Here is a 16,915-nt window from a genome sequence, read left to right on the forward strand (position 1 = left end):
ATCTGAGACCAAGGTTTGAACACTGGCTAAGGGAGTGTGGAAATGACCAGCCACGGAGATCTTTTGAATCCACATTTAGTCTAGCTGGTGGTCAGGGGCTAATGCCAGGCCCGGGGGTAAAAAATGATTTTTGGTCCCAGTAAAAGATTGACAACCAGTTGTGATTTCAAAGTCAATAATGTGTGCATTCATTTGGATTGACCTCAAGTATTTAAAAAAGTATCACAGACCTAAAGAGAACCAGTCAGTGGATTTATTAACACCTGTTAATGTTTGTTAGCTGTGAAACAGGAAGGACGTTCTAGTGACCATAATTACCAAGAGGCTCACAAATCCCAGAGAACTGGAAGATTTGTTGGGAGAAAAATTATTCAAAGTGAGAAAGAGACTTTCCAGAATTCTTGAAGCATCCCAGGATTCTGACAAAGAGTTGTTTGCGTTTCCTGAAGAGTGTGTGTGTGTGTGTACAGCCTTTGTGTGTTGATCCAGAGGTAGAAGAGAGGATCATGGTATCTCTGACTCCCGCTCGATGCCGACGTACTTCAGAGCATCAGCCTGACTGTACCTGAGAGAGAAACATGACCAGTTAGCTAGAGATGTCAAACCAACCACAAAGTGTGTGAGTGTACGCGTACGTATAAAAGTCGGTTTACAGTTGCTCTACTCTAACGTCATGTCAGTTAGAATGCGAGAAGTGTTGATGGTTAAAAACACTTCATTTGCAATCAGGAGGAAATGTCTGAAGACGGTCAGTTTCCTTGTCTCACAGGCATGAAAAGAGTGAATGTCTCCGCGACTGTCATTGTCGTGGTTACCGGGCTGCTACAGCAACAAGACCAAATCCATCTGTGCAGAGACTGTGCTGCAGGTCTAAAATAGTCCAGTAGCATTAACTGCGTTTACTTTAGTCACAACCGTAAGCTGTTTTCTGTCAGCTCGCCATTCCCTTGTAGATAATGTTGTTCCTCAATTAATAAAAAAATAGATATACATTTAGATTAAAACTAGTCTCGTATTCACACACTATCACTGATCAACTCTCTCACGTTAGAATACTTACTGGGCGATACAGCAACTTATACTTTTTTTTTTTTTTTTTTTTTTTTTTTTTACTAAAATCCTGGCATTGAAAGGGCATTTTGAGCTCAGGGTGTTGAAATTAACCTTGCTATGGTCTTTTGTCGCTTGACAAAGCTGCCGTACAGGAATGCCTGCCCAACTGTCAGCTATACCTCGGGTCATTAACGAGCTAACAACGAACCAAAACGCTTTTAGTTGCCTGGCTTGCTAAATTGACATTTACGTAATTTAATTTTAAACTGATGGGTTTAATAGAGTTCAAAAGGACTTCAAACTCAACTCTGGACCACTAATAAAGGGACTGATTTCCACCTAGGAGACCAGGTGTGAGCAATTAATTATCAGGTAGAACAGAAACCCAGAAGGTTCCGGACCTTGTAGGGTAAGAGATGAATACCCCTGAAATAGAGCAAGTATGCTATTTGGAACACCAGGCTGCTGAAGTCATGCAGAGTCTGTTGTTTTGTTTACACTTCTTCATAACGATGACACGTATGATGTTGGACGACAGAATGTTCATGTCGCTGCGACAGAGACCCGAATGCACAGTTTCCAGTTGAAAGTATTCAGACCCCTTGACTTTTTCTACATTTCAGCCTCATTCTTAAAATTAATTAAAATTACTTTTTTCCCCCTCATCAAACACACACACATTCATCCATAATGCCACAGCAAAAACAGGTCTAGAAATTCCTGCAAGTGTAAAAAAAAGAAAAGAGAAAAAAAAGGATTGTGTCAAAGCACAGATCAAGGGAAGTTTACCAAAAAATGTCTGCAGCATTGAAGGTCCCCAAGAACACAGTGGCCTCCATCATTCTTAAATGGAAGAAGTTTAGAACCACCAAGACTCTTCCTAGAGCTGGCCGCCAGGCCAAACTGAGCCAATTGCGGAAGAAGGGCCTTGGTCAGGGAGGTGACCAAGAACCCGATGGTCACTTTGACAGAGCTCATCTGTAGAGATGGGAGAACCTTCCAGAAAGGAAACCATCTCTGCAGCACTTCACCAAACAGGCATTTATGGTAGAGTGGCCAGACTGAAGCCACTCCTCAGTAAGTCACATGACAGCTCACTTGGAGTTTGCCAAAAAGAACCTAGACTCAGCCCATGTGAAACAAGATTCTCTGATGAAACCAAGATTGAACTCTTTGGCCTGAATGCCAAGATACACATTTGGAGGAAACCTGGCACCATCTCTACGGTGAAACATGGTGGTGGCAGCATCATGCTGTGGGGATGTTTTCAGTGGAAGGGACTAGGAGACTAGTCAGGATCGAGGGAAAGATGAACGGAGCAAAGTACAGAGAGATCCATGATGAAAACTTGCTCCAGAACGCTCAGGACCTCAGACTGGGGCGAAGGTTCACCTTACAACAGGACAATGACCATCAGCCCACAGCCAAGACAGAGCAGGAGTGACTTCAGGACAAGTCTCTGAATGTCCTTGAGGGCCCCAGCCAGTGCCTGGACTTCAACAGGTGCTCCAAGCTTGTAGCATCATACCCAAGAAGACTTGAGGCTGTAATTGCTGCCAAAGGTGTTTCAACAAAGTACTGAGTAAAAGATCTGAATACATATGTAAATTAGATACTTTTTTGCTTTTAATACATTTGCAAATGTTTCAAAAAACCTGTTTTTGATTTGTCATTATTTAGTATTGTGTGTAGATTGATGGTGCGATAAAACAAACATTTAAATCGCTTTTAAAATAAGGCTGTAACGTAACAAAATGTGGACAAAGTCTAGAGGTCTGAATGAGGCCCTGTACCTTAATTAAGAGTTAGTCATTGAGACCAAATGGGGAGGGAAATCGACACCCTCCTCAGAGTATTCACATGGACACGTGCTGATTAATACGATCCTAGTTGACCCGGCCGCTAGGCTGCAGACTGGCTGGTCAGTAACCCTGTTGACCCGGCCGCAGACTGGCTGGTCAGTAACCCTGTTGACCCGGCCGCTAGGCTGCAGACTGGCTGGTCAGTAACCCTGTTGACCCGGCCGCTAGGCTGCAGACTGGCTGGTCAGTAACCCTGTTGACCCTGCCGCAGACTGGCTGGTCAGTAACCCTGTTGACACGGCCACTAGGCTGCAGACTGGCTGGTCAGTAACCCTGTTGACCCGGCCGCCAGGCTGCAGACTGGCTGGTCAGTAACCCTGTTGACCCGGCCGCTAGGCTGCAGACTGGCTGGTCAGTAACCCTGTTGACCCGGCCGCTAGGCTGCAGACTTGCTGGTCAGTAACCCTGTTGACCCGGCCGCTAGGCTGCAGGCTGGCTGGTCAGTAACCCTGTTGACCCGGCCGCTAGGCTGCAGACTGGCTGGTCAGTAACCCTGTTGACCCGGCCGCTAGGCTGCAGACTGGCTGGTCAGTAACCCTGTTGACCCGGTCACTAGGCTGCAGACTGGCTGGTCAGTAACACTGTATAACTGGCCGCTAGGCTGCAGACTGGCTGGTCAGTAACCCTGTTGACCCGGCCGCTAGGCTGCAGACTGGCTGGTCAGTAACCCTGTTGACCCTGCCGCAGACTGGCTGGTCAGTAACCCTGTTGACACGGCCACTAGGCTGCAGACTGGCTGGTCAGTAACCCTGTTGACCCGGCCGCTAGGCTGCAGACTGGCTGGTCAGTAACCCTGTATAACTGGCCGCTAGGCTGCAGACTGGCTGGTCAGTAACCCTGTATAACTGGCCGCTAGGCTGCAGACTGGCTGGTCAGTAACCCTGTTGACCCGGCCGCCAGGCTGCAGACTGGCTGGTCAGTAATCCTGTTGACCCGGCCGCTAAGCTGCAGACTGGCTGGTCAATAACCCTGTTGACCCGGCCGCTAGGCTGCAGACTGGCTGGTCAGTAACCCTGTATAACTGGCCGCTAGGCTGCAGACTGGCTGGTCAGTAACCCTGTTGACCCGGCCGCTAGGCTGCAGACTGGCTGGTCAGTAACCCTGTTGACCCGGCCGCTAGGCTGCAGACTGGCTGGTCAGTAACCCTGTTGACCCGGCTGCAGACTGGCTGGTCAGTAACCCTGTTGACCCGGCCGCTAGGCTGCAGACTGGCTGGTCAGTACCCCTGTTGACCCGGCCGCTAGGCTGCAGACTGGCTGGTCAGTAACCCTGTTGACCCGGCTGCAGACTGGCTGGTCAGTAACCCTGTTGACCCGGCCGCTAGGCTGCAGACTGGCTGGTCAGTAACCCTGTTGACCCGGCCGCTAGGCTGCAGACTGGCTGGTCAGTACCCCTGTTGACCCGGCCGCTAGGCTGCAGACTGGCTGGTCAGTAACCCTGTTGACCCGGCCGCTAGGCTGCAGACTGGCTGGTCAGTAACCCTGTTGACCCGGCTGCAGACTGGCTGGTCAGTAACCCTGTTGACCCGGCTGCAGACTGGCTGGTCAGTAACCCTGTTGACCCGGCTGCAGACTGGCTGGTCAGTAACCCTGTTGACCCGGCTGCAGACTGGCTGGTCAGTAACCCTGTTGACCCAGCCGCTAGGCTGCAGACTGGCTGGTCAGTAACCCTGTTGACCCAGCCGCTAGGCTGCAGACTGGCTGGTCAGTAACCCTGTTGACCCAGCCGCTAGGCTGCAGACTGGCTGGTCAGTAACCCTGTTGACCCAGCCGCTAGGCTGCAGACTGGCTGGTCAGTAACCCTGTTGACCCGGCCGCTAGGCTGCAGACTGGCTGGTCAGTAACCCTGTTGACCCGGCCGCTAGGCTGCAGACTGGCTGGTCAGTAACCCTGTTGACCCGGCCGCTAGGCTGCAGACTGGCTGGTCAGTACCCCTGTTGACCCGGCCGCTAGGCTGCAGACTGGCTGGTCAGTACCCCTGTTGACCCGGCCGCTAGGCTGCAGACTGGCTGGTCAGTAACCCTGTTGACCCAGCCGCTAGGCTGCAGACTGGCTGGTCAGTAACCCTGTTGACCCAGCCGCTAGGCTGCAGACTGGCTGGTCAGTACCCCTGATATACTGACCTGTAGTCAAAGAAGAGCTCCTCTCCAGTCTGGATGCTTCTCTTAGCGAAGATCCCTATCCTGTGGTCCCCATTCACCATCATCACTGCAGAGAGAGGAGACTGTCAGCACAACACAGAGGTTGCATCAGAGTGTTACGTCTGTTGGTCCCATCTGCCGGTGTATTAAGTTATATACACCAGACTGGCCAGATCAGCTGATATACATCTGGTGGTTTAAACACGGCTGTAGGATACTTTCTCATCTTGACCCCTGGAGAAACATTCACACAAAAACATCTAATCAAAGTGTTTTAGGGGCTGTCTGACCTTTTGCATAGCAGTTGGGATGGACGGAATGGTTGGCGAAACGAACCTTGTTTCCTTTCCTAGTAGCATCCACTACAAAATCTGGGGAAGGGGGTTAGCTTGCCCTCCCACTTAACAAAAACGTTATTTCAATACTTTTGTGTGTGTGCGTTACCATTGTTGAGGTTGAACAAGAAGCTACACATGTATTTGTCATAGACCTTCCCTCTGCGATCAGCCTCATCTTGGGAGATTATCTACAAGGAGAAGAGAGAGAGAGAGAGAGAGAGAGAGAAACACACAGGAACAAACAGAACACAATTATTTTCCACAGGTTTGTACATCACATACATGCAGGCAAAACCCATCACCCAGACAGAGTTGAGCCTCACCTCTCCACAGTACTCAGAGATGAACTCATTCTTCTGAACTGGCTCTTTGATGAAGATGCCCCAGCCTGCGACGTCAGACGGCGCTAAGAGTAGGTGCTGAGAGGTGGGGAAAAATAGTGAGCAACAGATAGCAAACCAACAGATAGCAAACCAACAGATAGCAAACCAACAGATAGCAAACCAACAGATAGCAAACCAACAGATAGCAAACCAACAGATACCAAACCAACAGATACCAAACCAACAGATACCAAACCAACAGATACCAAACCAACAGATACCAAACCAACAGATAGCAAACCAACAGATAGCAAACCAACAGATAGCAAACCAACAGATACCAAACCAAGATACCAAACCAACAGATACCAAACCAACAGAGGAAAGGTCCTGTCCAGCTGGACGATGTGATCCTTACTGAGTGTTTTACCAGATACCAAACCAACAGAGGAAAGGTCCTGTCCAGCTGGATGATGTGATCCTTACTGAGTGTTTTACCAGATACCAAACCAACAGAGGAAAGGTCCTGTCCAGCTGGACGATGTGATCCTTACTGAGTGTTTTACCAGATACCAAACCAACAGAGGAAAGGTCCTGTCCAGCTGGACGATGTGATCCTTACTGAGTGTTTTACCAGATACCAAACCAACAGAGGAAAGGTTCTGTCCAGCTGGATGATGTGATCCTTACTGAGTGTTTTACCAGATACCAAACCAACAGAGGAAAGGTCCTGTCCAGCTGGACGATGTGATCCTTACTGAGTGTTTTACCTTCTTGGCCCCCCTCTGTATGGAGCAGTTTTTACAGGAGACGTTCTTGCTGTCCCAGTGTTCAGCGGCTCCGCAGGTCAGACACAGGTCAGGGTCACACTCCCTGACCGCCAGGTAACACGGACACTGCTTGGTGTTGCACTGGGCCTTACACCTGCATCCTGGGAAACGGTTCTGACCTACACAGACAGAGTGAGTGTGTCACAGAAACCGGTCATCTGCAATGTAATATTGTATGAAAATAAAGTATTTAAAATGTCCTCACACTCTGAGCTGCACTGGCAGAATTTCTCACAGAAGTTCTGAGCGGTGACGCAGGGGCAGGAGGAGTCACAGGGCTGGCGGGGGTGGTCACATGGCTGGTAGTTATACACGTGGTTGGACGAGCCATCTACAGGGGGAGGGGTCAAGCACAGGTCAGCAACTTGCAACAAAAAATAAATTAGTCATAAACTCGTCACATTGACCACAACACATTCAAAGTTTGTGTGGAGCCGCAAGCTAACAGAGTATTGTGAAGGTTCCAATGCTAGGAGAGATGGAGACAATAGTAACCTTTCTTCAGCTGGATCTTCCTGCAGTAAGTGGCCCATAACCTGAAAACACCACCACCAGTAAGTTAGTATATATTTTCCATGAAAGGTGACAAGCAGATCCTCCGACTGTACCCTTCTCAGTCACCCCATTAGTGCACCCTGAAGCAGGCAGTCTATATTTTGGGCGAGGCTCACCTGTGGTGTTTCCGCTTCTTCTTGCGAGGGGGCGTGTCTTCGTTCTCGGCCGGGGTGCGAGCGATGATACTAGACTCCTTTACACGGAACTCGTACACCTAGAGACACACATTACTAGACAATATACAACCTGCCAAGTTAGACCACAACGTTATGAGTTCAAAGGGGGAAAAATAATGTAAGAAATGTGAAAGACAGAGAAAATGACTTTCAGCATAGGTGCCGTGGTGATAGATACACACCTGTCTGCAGGTCTTGGTTCCTAGGAGTCGTGCTATAGGGCAGTAGTTATCATAGTAGGTTCCGATGAGAACCCTAAAGAGTGAAGCCTCGGCAGCGCTCCAATCAACAACCTGAGGATCACACGTCAGCTTCAACTTCACTGGAGTCTGTGAGATACCCTCTAGAACACACACAAAGTAATGGTTGGTGTGTGTTGGTGTGTGTGTTGACGTGTGTGTGTGTGGGTGGTGGTGCGTACCTGAGCTGCTGATGGTGTCCTCCTTATCATCATCATCATCGTCGTATTTCCCCTCCTGCTCGCTGTCCGTGTCTTTGGTATCCGTGGAGACTGTTGGTGTGCTGGGCCGACTGTTGCCGCTGGGTCTTCCCCGGCGACGGATCATGGGGCGTTTAGAAGGAGTCTTGGACCTCTCGTTTGCCAATCCGTCAGGGTACTCCCTCATCAAACCATCCTAGACAACCACCACAGAACAACAATCAGAACTGGAGGTGTGTGTGTGTGTGTGTGTGTGTGTGTGTGTGTGTGTACACTTGCCTGCACCAGGTACATATAGCACTGGTCACCACAGGGTTTACTGTCCACCAGATTCTCCATGTTTTTTCGCTTATAGGTGTTAGGAGTGGCATGGAAGGCTGGAGAGAGACAGATGAGTGGTCACAGTGAAGTCAGAGAGGGGTAGAGCAGAACAGTCTAAATGAGGAGAGAGAGTGTGTCCGTACACTCACGGTGCAGGAAGCAGTCGTATTTGAAGCAGCGTCGGCAGAACAGTGTGTGAAAGGAGTGTAGACTGTGTTCCCTCTGAACGGAGCGAGCGTTAGGACCGTCCATGTTAGGAGTACACTCTGGAGGCAACGCACCCGGCAACTGGGGCTCTGTCAGCTCCTTGTACCTGATAACACACACCTCATTATAGTACAGACAAAACAGAAATATGCACTACTGACACACACAGGAGTACTTACTTCTCTTTGAGTTCCTCTGCGGAGCCCTTATCAGGGAACATGGAGGAAATGGCCTCAAAGATCTTATCAGACGGAATCTTCTTGGAACTGTCACTGCTGCCTTGGCCTGCAAGCAGAGAACACATAGGGGTTTACACACACACACAACTTCCTAAAAAACAGTCACTGCGTCAGCCCACACTGGACACAGGAGGGTAAGCAGAGATCAAGACCTGAGAGGACCTAGGGAAGGGAACTAGGTGAGATAAAGGGGAGAGGGAATAGTTTTGGGATAAGCCTAATTTCTATTCTTGGTTGGATAATAGCAGAGGCAGTCAGCCTTACTTTCAGTGTTGATCAGGGATTCCTGGTGGGGATCCTCAACCATGTGGTCCTTCCCCTCACACAGCTCCATCTTCAACTCGTCTTCATCAAAATCCTCCTCGTTGTCACTGTACTGGGTCAGGGCCCCCACCAGCTCCACAAAGATCTCATCGTTAATGAAGCCACACTCTGGAATCAGACACGGCAGTCATTAAACATGACACCACATCAAATCAAAAGGTGATTGTTTTATACTGTGTCTTACCCCTGTCTCCGTGAACTTTCCCGTCGTAGTTCTTGATGAGCTCCTCTATGAAGGTTCCGTCTTGGTCCAGAATCTCGTCTCCCATGTAGGGGATGTTGTGGAGAACCGTCTCATCTTCTACCTACAAGGCAGACCAGGTGTGTCAATAGGCCAGTGTCTACTGACACACACACACACACACCTGGCCTACTGACACACAAACACCTGGCCTACTGACAACCACAAACACCTGGCCTACTGCCACACACCTGGCCTACTGCCACACACCTGGCCTACTGCCACACACCTGGCCTACTGCCACACACCTGGCCTACTGCCACACACCTGGCCTACTGACACACACCTGGCCTACTGCCATTCTTCTGACACCTGGCCTACTGCCACACACCTGGCCTACTGCCACACACCTGGCCTACTGCCACACACCTGGCCTACTGCCACACACCTGGCCTACTGACATTCTTCTGACACCTGGCCTACTGACATTCTTCTGACACCTGGCCTACTGACATTCTTCTGACACCTGGCCTACTGACATTCTTCTGACATACACCTGGCCTACCTTGTAGGTAGAAGTAGCGAGTCAGTAGGCCAGGTGTGTCAGTAGGCCAGGTGTGTCTGAACAACTCCATTAAAGTTTAAGAAATCACTATCATCAAGTCGGGACTAGACTACTACATCAGATTGGATAACTACAGTTTCAGTGCACGTGTAAGTACAAGCTTAGTATGGAACAGTTTGTGTGTTTTTATGTTTACCATGAAGTTCTGCTGTAGCGGGGACCAGGAGTACATGACAGGTACAGAGGTCACAGCGTTGAGCGTCTTCAGAGGGATCACCTGTTTGGAGAACTCAGAGAAACCACTGTCCACCGTGCACTGTAGGAGACAATATACACATTAGAGAACTCAGAGAAACCACTGTCCACTGTAGGAGACAATATACACATTAGAGAACTCAGAGAAACCACTGTCCACTGTAGGAGACAAGATACACATTAGAGAACTCAGAGAAACCACTGTCCACTGTAGGAGACAATATACACATTAGAGAACTCAGAGAAACCACTGTCCACCGTGCACTGTAGGAGACAATATACATATTAGAGAACTCAGAGAAACCACTGTCCACTGTAGGAGACAAGATACACATTAGAGAACTCAGAGAAACCACTGTCCACCGTGCACTGTAGGAGACAATATACACATTAGAGAACTCAGAGAAACCACTGTCCACCGTGCACTGTAGGAGACAATATACACATTAGAGAACTCAGAGAAACCACTGTCCACCGTGCACTGTAGGAGACAAGATACACATTAGAGAACTCAGACAAGTCACACTGGTGAAGAACTATAAAAGGTGAAACATGGTGAAAAACAATAAACGGATGTTTAAAAAAATGGACATCTGTTAGCATGTAAAACATGGATTTACAATATCTTTGGCTAGGTGCGTGTGTGAAGTGCACGCTGACCTCTCTGGTCCCTCGTAAGGAGCTAATAGATGTCATGATGTGAAGGGGCTGGATCCTCCTGGACTTCCACTCAGCGTTCAGGATGTCTGTCCGCTCCAGGATCCTCTGACGGTTAGAGTTAAACATACTCTAAGGAGAAAACATACTGTCAGAAACCTCTCTCTGTGTGTGTGTGTGTGTGTGTGTGTGTGTGTGTGTGTGTGTGTGTGTACCTTGACTTCGTCGGCCCGTCTGAAGCGTAGCCTCATGTACTCACACTTCACCCTCCTCCCCCAACCCACTGGTCCCTTCACAGACCGCTTCCCTGTCAGCACCATGGTCAACCTGGAACACAGGCCTTTACAATCATGCACAGTACAGGAGAAAAGGTAAAGACCGACGCTTCCGCATTAAGGGCTGAGATTTGTATTTTTTTTTTTTTTAAACACAACGGAACTTTGGACACCATTGTTCGTCATTGTACATGTTAAGGGGCGGAGTCTATTTCCAGAGTCATGAACGGTCATTCTAGTTTCCATTCCCATCTCTCTACACCTGTTCTACAGATGCACAGAGAAATTCAACGCCAGACCAGATGGGGAAACACCCCAAACTAACTTCATGTTTCATGTCTCTAATTCACATTCAAAAGCTTTATTGTGCCTTTACTTGGGGTAAAACAGAAATCACAAAATCAGTCTTTGGCTTCCATCACAGGCTCAGTGCCAAACACAGTACTGCAGCCTCCATAATAACATGGAAATTAAATGGATGTTGAAGATGGCCCACATTCACAAGCTCCAGAAATCATGTGTCTGCTTCAAGACTGCTGTCTGATTGGTCAAAACCACGTACCGATGACACACTACTAGAAAGAATACTGCCGTTTGCTCTGGGTAGAGGAACTAGTCTCTCCGTTTGTTTATCTGCCCTGACATTGTCATATCTGACCAGCCTGGGTGGGTCTAATCCAATCAGGTCTTCTTCCTTGAGGACACATACACTCTACAGGCTGCCATGGAAACCTGTCATCACACACCACCAGGCTCCACACTGGATACTGATGTCTAGCGTTTCTCTAAGCAGAGAATGACTCGCAGTACATTTACACAATATAACTTTACTTTGACCAGTTACAGGAAACACAACGTATTCTGCTGTCATTTCTCTACACAGACAGCACACCTCATACAGACATGCTCTTTGAGAGGAACACAGGGTCGAGTTGCAGTGCAGCACCCCTGGATGGAGAGCAACGGGGATTGTTGTGAGGAGGAAGTGAACCCAGCAGCCCTACAGTTGCCAGATCAATTTCCCAAACACCAGGTCCGGATTCGAACAGGCGACCTTTAGGCTATAGGTCAAACTTTTTAAGCCGCTGGGCTGCGGCGCTACTCGAATCTTTCTGTGTTTAACAGTTCGATACACACACGTTCAGATGTTCGATGAGGGTCTCAATATTAAGACGAAGACGGAGGGTACAATTAACAATCGTATACGGTAATACTGTACTACACTACTAGTAACCCGCTGCGTAAATTCTCCTAACCTGCTACGAAAAAGTAACTTCCGGTCGTAGTTAACACCGAGTCAAAACCCTCTCAACTGTCTCTAGTTGGGTTTTTTGTTTGTTCATCAAACCGCTTTGATGTCATTGCCATCGCCAAATCAATCGCTGTCATGTCAAATGTGACAATTTGACAGAATTGTAGCTAACAGTAATTTTCAACGTAGCTAGTATCAAGCAAACTTGCCAATTCATATGAAGCTAGCTAAGTGTATTTCAACCCATCCTACCAAATAATTCTGATTCTTGTGAATGTATGCCTTGACATGACGGAAACTGAGTAACCTTAAGGCTTGAATGGCTACAAAGTTCAATAAAGTTAAACGTTGCCAAGCATGAGTCAATGCGGAAACATTGAAGGAAAACTGGTCCACAGCAGACAAAAATAGTTAATTGGCACAACTATCATATTTACACATTGGCTGGCTAACTGTTTTGCTTTATGTCTGATAACTGCCAGATCAGGCAAGTCCAGAGAGGTGTCAACGAACAGTAGTATCCTTCCCTACCTAGCTGGTTGGCCAGCAAGCGATCTAGCGACCAAGACAGAGGAAACTAACGTTGTGACTTGCTATTAGTATTATTTGTTTTTCAATGAGGAAACAATTGTATATTTTGACAGCGTATCTTACCTGCAGAGGGGTCGGTCCTCATTCAATGTAGTGACTCGGGATCAACTGGACACACACCGAGAAATAATATTTCGTTTATCGGAATTACTACTGTTTTGTTGGCTAGCTCGTTAGCAGAGAGAGAAGGGGCTGGTGGTGATAAATTGAAATCGCGCATCCGCGGAGTCGACTTCTAGCTAGCGAAAGAACAACACCGGCTCGCTACACAAAACCGGGCGCTTCTCTTTGGTCTGCACTTCCCAGTGAAAATAACACGGATTTATTGTAAATATACTATTTTATTGAACAGTTTTTCTCAATTGCGATGTTTTTCCGCTTAACGACCTGGCTCACTATTCAAACATCTCTCCATCTATCGCTCAACATTCGCCGCCCACCTCAACCGCAGTAGCGTCAACGCGCGCCAAACATATGGGCCAATCACCGCAGCGGGTATTCAGGCTTCTCACTGCGATGCATCACGATAGGTCTGATTGAATCGGGGAGCTGGTCAATAATAGACAGCGCTACATTGGGGGGCCCGGATTGGGGGACATGTATACAAGTTCCTTTTGTTCTCTCGGTTTTCTTTTATAGCATTATGTTTTCAATTATACAAATGTGTATATGCGAGGTGTTTACAGTCGCCCCTGGTACCACGTTAACGTGCAACTATTTACAGTTACGAGACCCCATTAGATTAAGGTAATAATACCATATTTAATCATCAATGAGACAATTAGCCATGTATAATTTCAGTAGATAAGAGTAGCCTAAATATTGGTAGCTAAACCGTTATACACAAATCAAAGCAATTTGCTCAACGGTGGATGTGTTTTATATTGTAGACGACCGTTTATATAGTAAATATACACTGTATTTCTATTTTGGCCACGGCCTATAAACCTTGCAATGGTAGAGTGTAGTCGCAACAGTCTGAATTCACTTCCTCTCCTCATCCCCACGGCCTGTAAACCTTGCAATGGTAGAGTGTAGTCGCAACAGTCTGAATTCACTTCCTCTCCTCATCCCCACGGCCTGTAAACCTTGCAATGGTAGAGTGTAGTCGCAACAGTCTGAATTCACTTCCTCTCCTCATCCCCACGGCCTGTAAACCTTGCAATGGTAGAGTGTAGTCGCAACAGTCTGAATTCACTTCCTCTCCTCATCCCCACGGCCTGTAAACCTTGCAATGGTAGAGTGTAGTCGCAACAGTCTGAATTCACTTCCTCTCCTCATCCCCGTTCCTCTATCTGCACTGACCGCTGAGAGCGAGACTGGTCAAAACATCCTCCGGTCCATAATTTCCCGCTAGACTGGGAAGTTTACAAGGAGAGTAGCCCACTAAGGTATACTAAGGAGTAGCATCTGCCGAGTCCGGAACAAGCGGATGATTTTTTAAATTCAGACATTTTCAAAAATCAAACAGGCATAATTCACATATATAAATAACATGTATTTCAATAGACAGAACACGTGTAAAAAAAAAAAATAAAACAAATGTAATAAAACAAATCACAGGGTGGTCTATTCAGGAATCATTCTATTTGTCACACATATTTAGTAGATGTTATTGGATGCTTGAGTTCCTAGCTCTTGATATGAGATCAAGGGCTTGTTTGGATTTAACCAATTTCAAAGATGTATATAATCACTTTTCCTCATTTAAGACAATAAACAGCGGGGGTAGTTTGTAAAAAAAAAAAAACATTTGTGAATGAAATATTTTGCCATGATGATCAAGTTATACACACATTCATTAGCTTCCCTGTCCTTATAGGTGACCGCATGTCCCGGATTGTGCGGGACAGCCGCATTTTGTCCCGCATCCTACAACCAAACAATCATGTCCTTCACTTTATCAACAAATTCACACCACTAATTTACAACAAAAAAAGTCAGCGTAATATCGTCAACCAATCACATTGTCAAATCCTTTCGGTCTAAATTCCAGCTAAATTTGGCGGTTAACTACTTACAAAAAGAGAGGAAGAGCTACAACAGAAAGTAAATAGCCGTAAGACCAATTTTTTTTTGGTCCCCAGGGGTGGGTGGGTCCCCGTGGGAATCGAACTTAAAATTCCCCCATGGAAATCGACAACCCTAGCATTGCAAGCGCCAAGCTTTACCAACATCACATTATCACAAACCATTTGATGTCTCAATTACTGTATTGTTTTTCTTCATGGTGATGGAAAGTCTACAGGTACTAAACTAGATGACCAGCCTATGTACAATACAGTAATGTACATTTACATTAAGTCGATTGTAAGGATAGTAAAATTAATACTGCTCAAAAAGTGGTTGTTTTCCATGTTATTTGATCAAGAAAAATATTTAATATGATGTGGATGTTTGGTGTCTTTGACCATAACTTTGCACCTTTTGATGTAACTGTTTGAGGACAAGGTTGTTATTTCTGGATCCCATTAGAATAACAAATTGCAGAGAAAGGGACAGAGCAACCACGCTTACAATTCCAACAATTGAATCCTGCAAGATACTGTTTTTAATTATTAAAACCTCTTAAGGTGACAGTCTCTGAAATCAGACACTATAATTACTTTAAAATATATGTATGTCTACATTACTTATTTTATTGATTTCCCACATTTCCAACATTTTACAAGACAGCCATCCAGACCTTCCTAGGACCATGTCAACGTCCTCTGTCGAATAAACATGTATTTGCCTCTCTCTGGTGGTCGGCTGCATCATTACATCCAGTTATATCACTTCACTGCGACATTGCATAAAAGTCCTTAGAAAAACATGTATCCAGCTTGACTGCTTCAAGGCACAGACATGGCAAAGCAAACGCTGAATTTGGCACGAGCAGGTGGTTCTAAATACACAACTTTCATAGCTCTACAATAAAGAATGCTACCTACACACTTCATTAAACCTAAAATAAGATGTCATTACGTCCGAGGCAGACATTGCATATGCTCAGGACGACAAACACGAGCCCTTTGCATAGCCCTTCTCCCCTTGTCTATGGAAGGGACACACACTGTCTAAATGGCCCAAATGTTGATTGACAAATTTAACAGATCTTAACTATCACTGATGTCATGCTATGTTTGGTAAAGTAATAAAGAAGGTGAACTATTTTGGGTAGATGTTCCTAAAACAGATTCAAAATTATATATGGACATATAAATCACAGTGCCATCCATTTTTTCACCAAAGCCCCATATACTACCCACCACTGCGACCTGTACGCTCTCGTTGGCTGGCCCTCGCTTCATACTCGTCGCCAAACCCACTGGCTCCAGGTCATCTACAAGACCCTGCTAGGTAAAGTCCCCCCTTATCTCAGCCCGCTGGTCACCATAGCATCACCCACCTGTAGCACGCGCTCCAGCAGGTATATCTCTCTGGTCACCCCCAAAACCAATTCTTCCTTTGGCCGCCTCTCCTTCCAGTTCTCTGCTGCCAATGACTGGAACAAACTACAAAAATCTCTGAAACTGGAAACACTTGTCTCCCTCACTAGCTTTAAGCACCAGCTGTCAGAGCAGCTCACAGATTACTGCACCTGTACATAGCTCCATCTATAATTTAGCCCAAACAACTACCTCTTTCCCTACTTATTTATTTTGCTCCTTTGCACCCCATTATTTCTATCTCTACTTTGCACATTCTTCCACTGCAAACCAACCATTCCAGTGTTTTACTTGCTATATTGTATTTACTTCACCACCATGGCCTTTTTTTGCCTTTACCTCCCTTATCTCACCTCACTTGCGCACATTGTATATAGACTTATTTTTCTACTGTATGTTTGTTTTACTCCATGTGTAACTCTGTGTTGTTGTATGTGACGAACTGCTTTGCTTTATCTTGGCCAGGTTGCAATTGTAAATGTGAACTTGTTCTCAACTTGCCTACCTGGTTAAATAAAGGTGAAATAAATCAAATAAATACAAATAAAGTATGAAAAGGCTTATTCATTCACAATAAAAATAAAAATCTTATTTCTATGTTTTATTATACTTGTGTACTAGATCATATGGGTGCTTCTACACCTGCATTGCTTGCTGTTTGGGGTTTTAGGCTGGGTTTCTGTACAGCACTTTGAGATATCAGCTGATGTATATGAAGGGCTATATAAATACATTTGATTTGATTTGAAAAGTGTTTTTTTTCTCAGACATAAATTAACAATTCCAGGTGAAAGCCAAATGTTATAGCTTTCTGGGGGGGGAGGGGGGACACACTCTACAACATGAATAAAATATTGCACTCATGCTAGATTGATGACTAAAAGCATAGCGAAACAGTGCA

General features: G+C 46.3%; 1 protein-coding gene across 3 annotated transcripts; it reads right to left on the reverse strand.

Annotated features, from left to right (window-relative positions):
- Positions 1-231: 231 nt before the first annotated feature.
- On the reverse strand, positions 232-13,048 carry LOC115116302 (histone-lysine N-methyltransferase EZH2-like). Of its 3 annotated transcripts, none has more exons than XM_029644779.2 (20): positions 12,647-13,048; positions 10,681-10,792; positions 10,469-10,597; positions 9,750-9,869; positions 8,992-9,112; positions 8,748-8,915; positions 8,424-8,529; positions 8,181-8,350; positions 7,996-8,093; positions 7,699-7,912; positions 7,460-7,620; positions 7,218-7,315; positions 7,042-7,082; positions 6,782-6,877; positions 6,487-6,665; positions 5,717-5,812; positions 5,500-5,581; positions 5,346-5,426; positions 5,038-5,122; positions 232-565 (listed from the first exon to the last, which is right to left on the reverse strand). In XM_029644779.2, exons 2-20 carry the CDS (start codon positions 10,783-10,785, stop codon positions 505-507), a joined length of 2,211 nt encoding a protein of 736 aa, XP_029500639.1. In that variant the 5' UTR covers positions 10,786-10,792; positions 12,647-13,048; the 3' UTR covers positions 232-504. The 3 variants fall into 3 exon arrangements, with proteins under 3 accessions (XP_029500639.1, XP_029500638.1, XP_029500637.1); XM_029644778.2 differs by having other exon boundaries at positions 6,752-6,877; positions 8,187-8,350; positions 12,647-13,047; XM_029644777.2 differs by having other exon boundaries at positions 6,752-6,877; positions 12,647-13,047.
- Positions 13,049-16,915: the final 3,867 nt, after the last annotated feature.

This window comes from Oncorhynchus nerka, linkage group LG6, assembly GCF_034236695.1.
Source record: "Oncorhynchus nerka isolate Pitt River linkage group LG6, Oner_Uvic_2.0, whole genome shotgun sequence".
NCBI classification, from domain to species: domain Eukaryota; kingdom Metazoa; phylum Chordata; class Actinopteri; order Salmoniformes; family Salmonidae; genus Oncorhynchus; species Oncorhynchus nerka.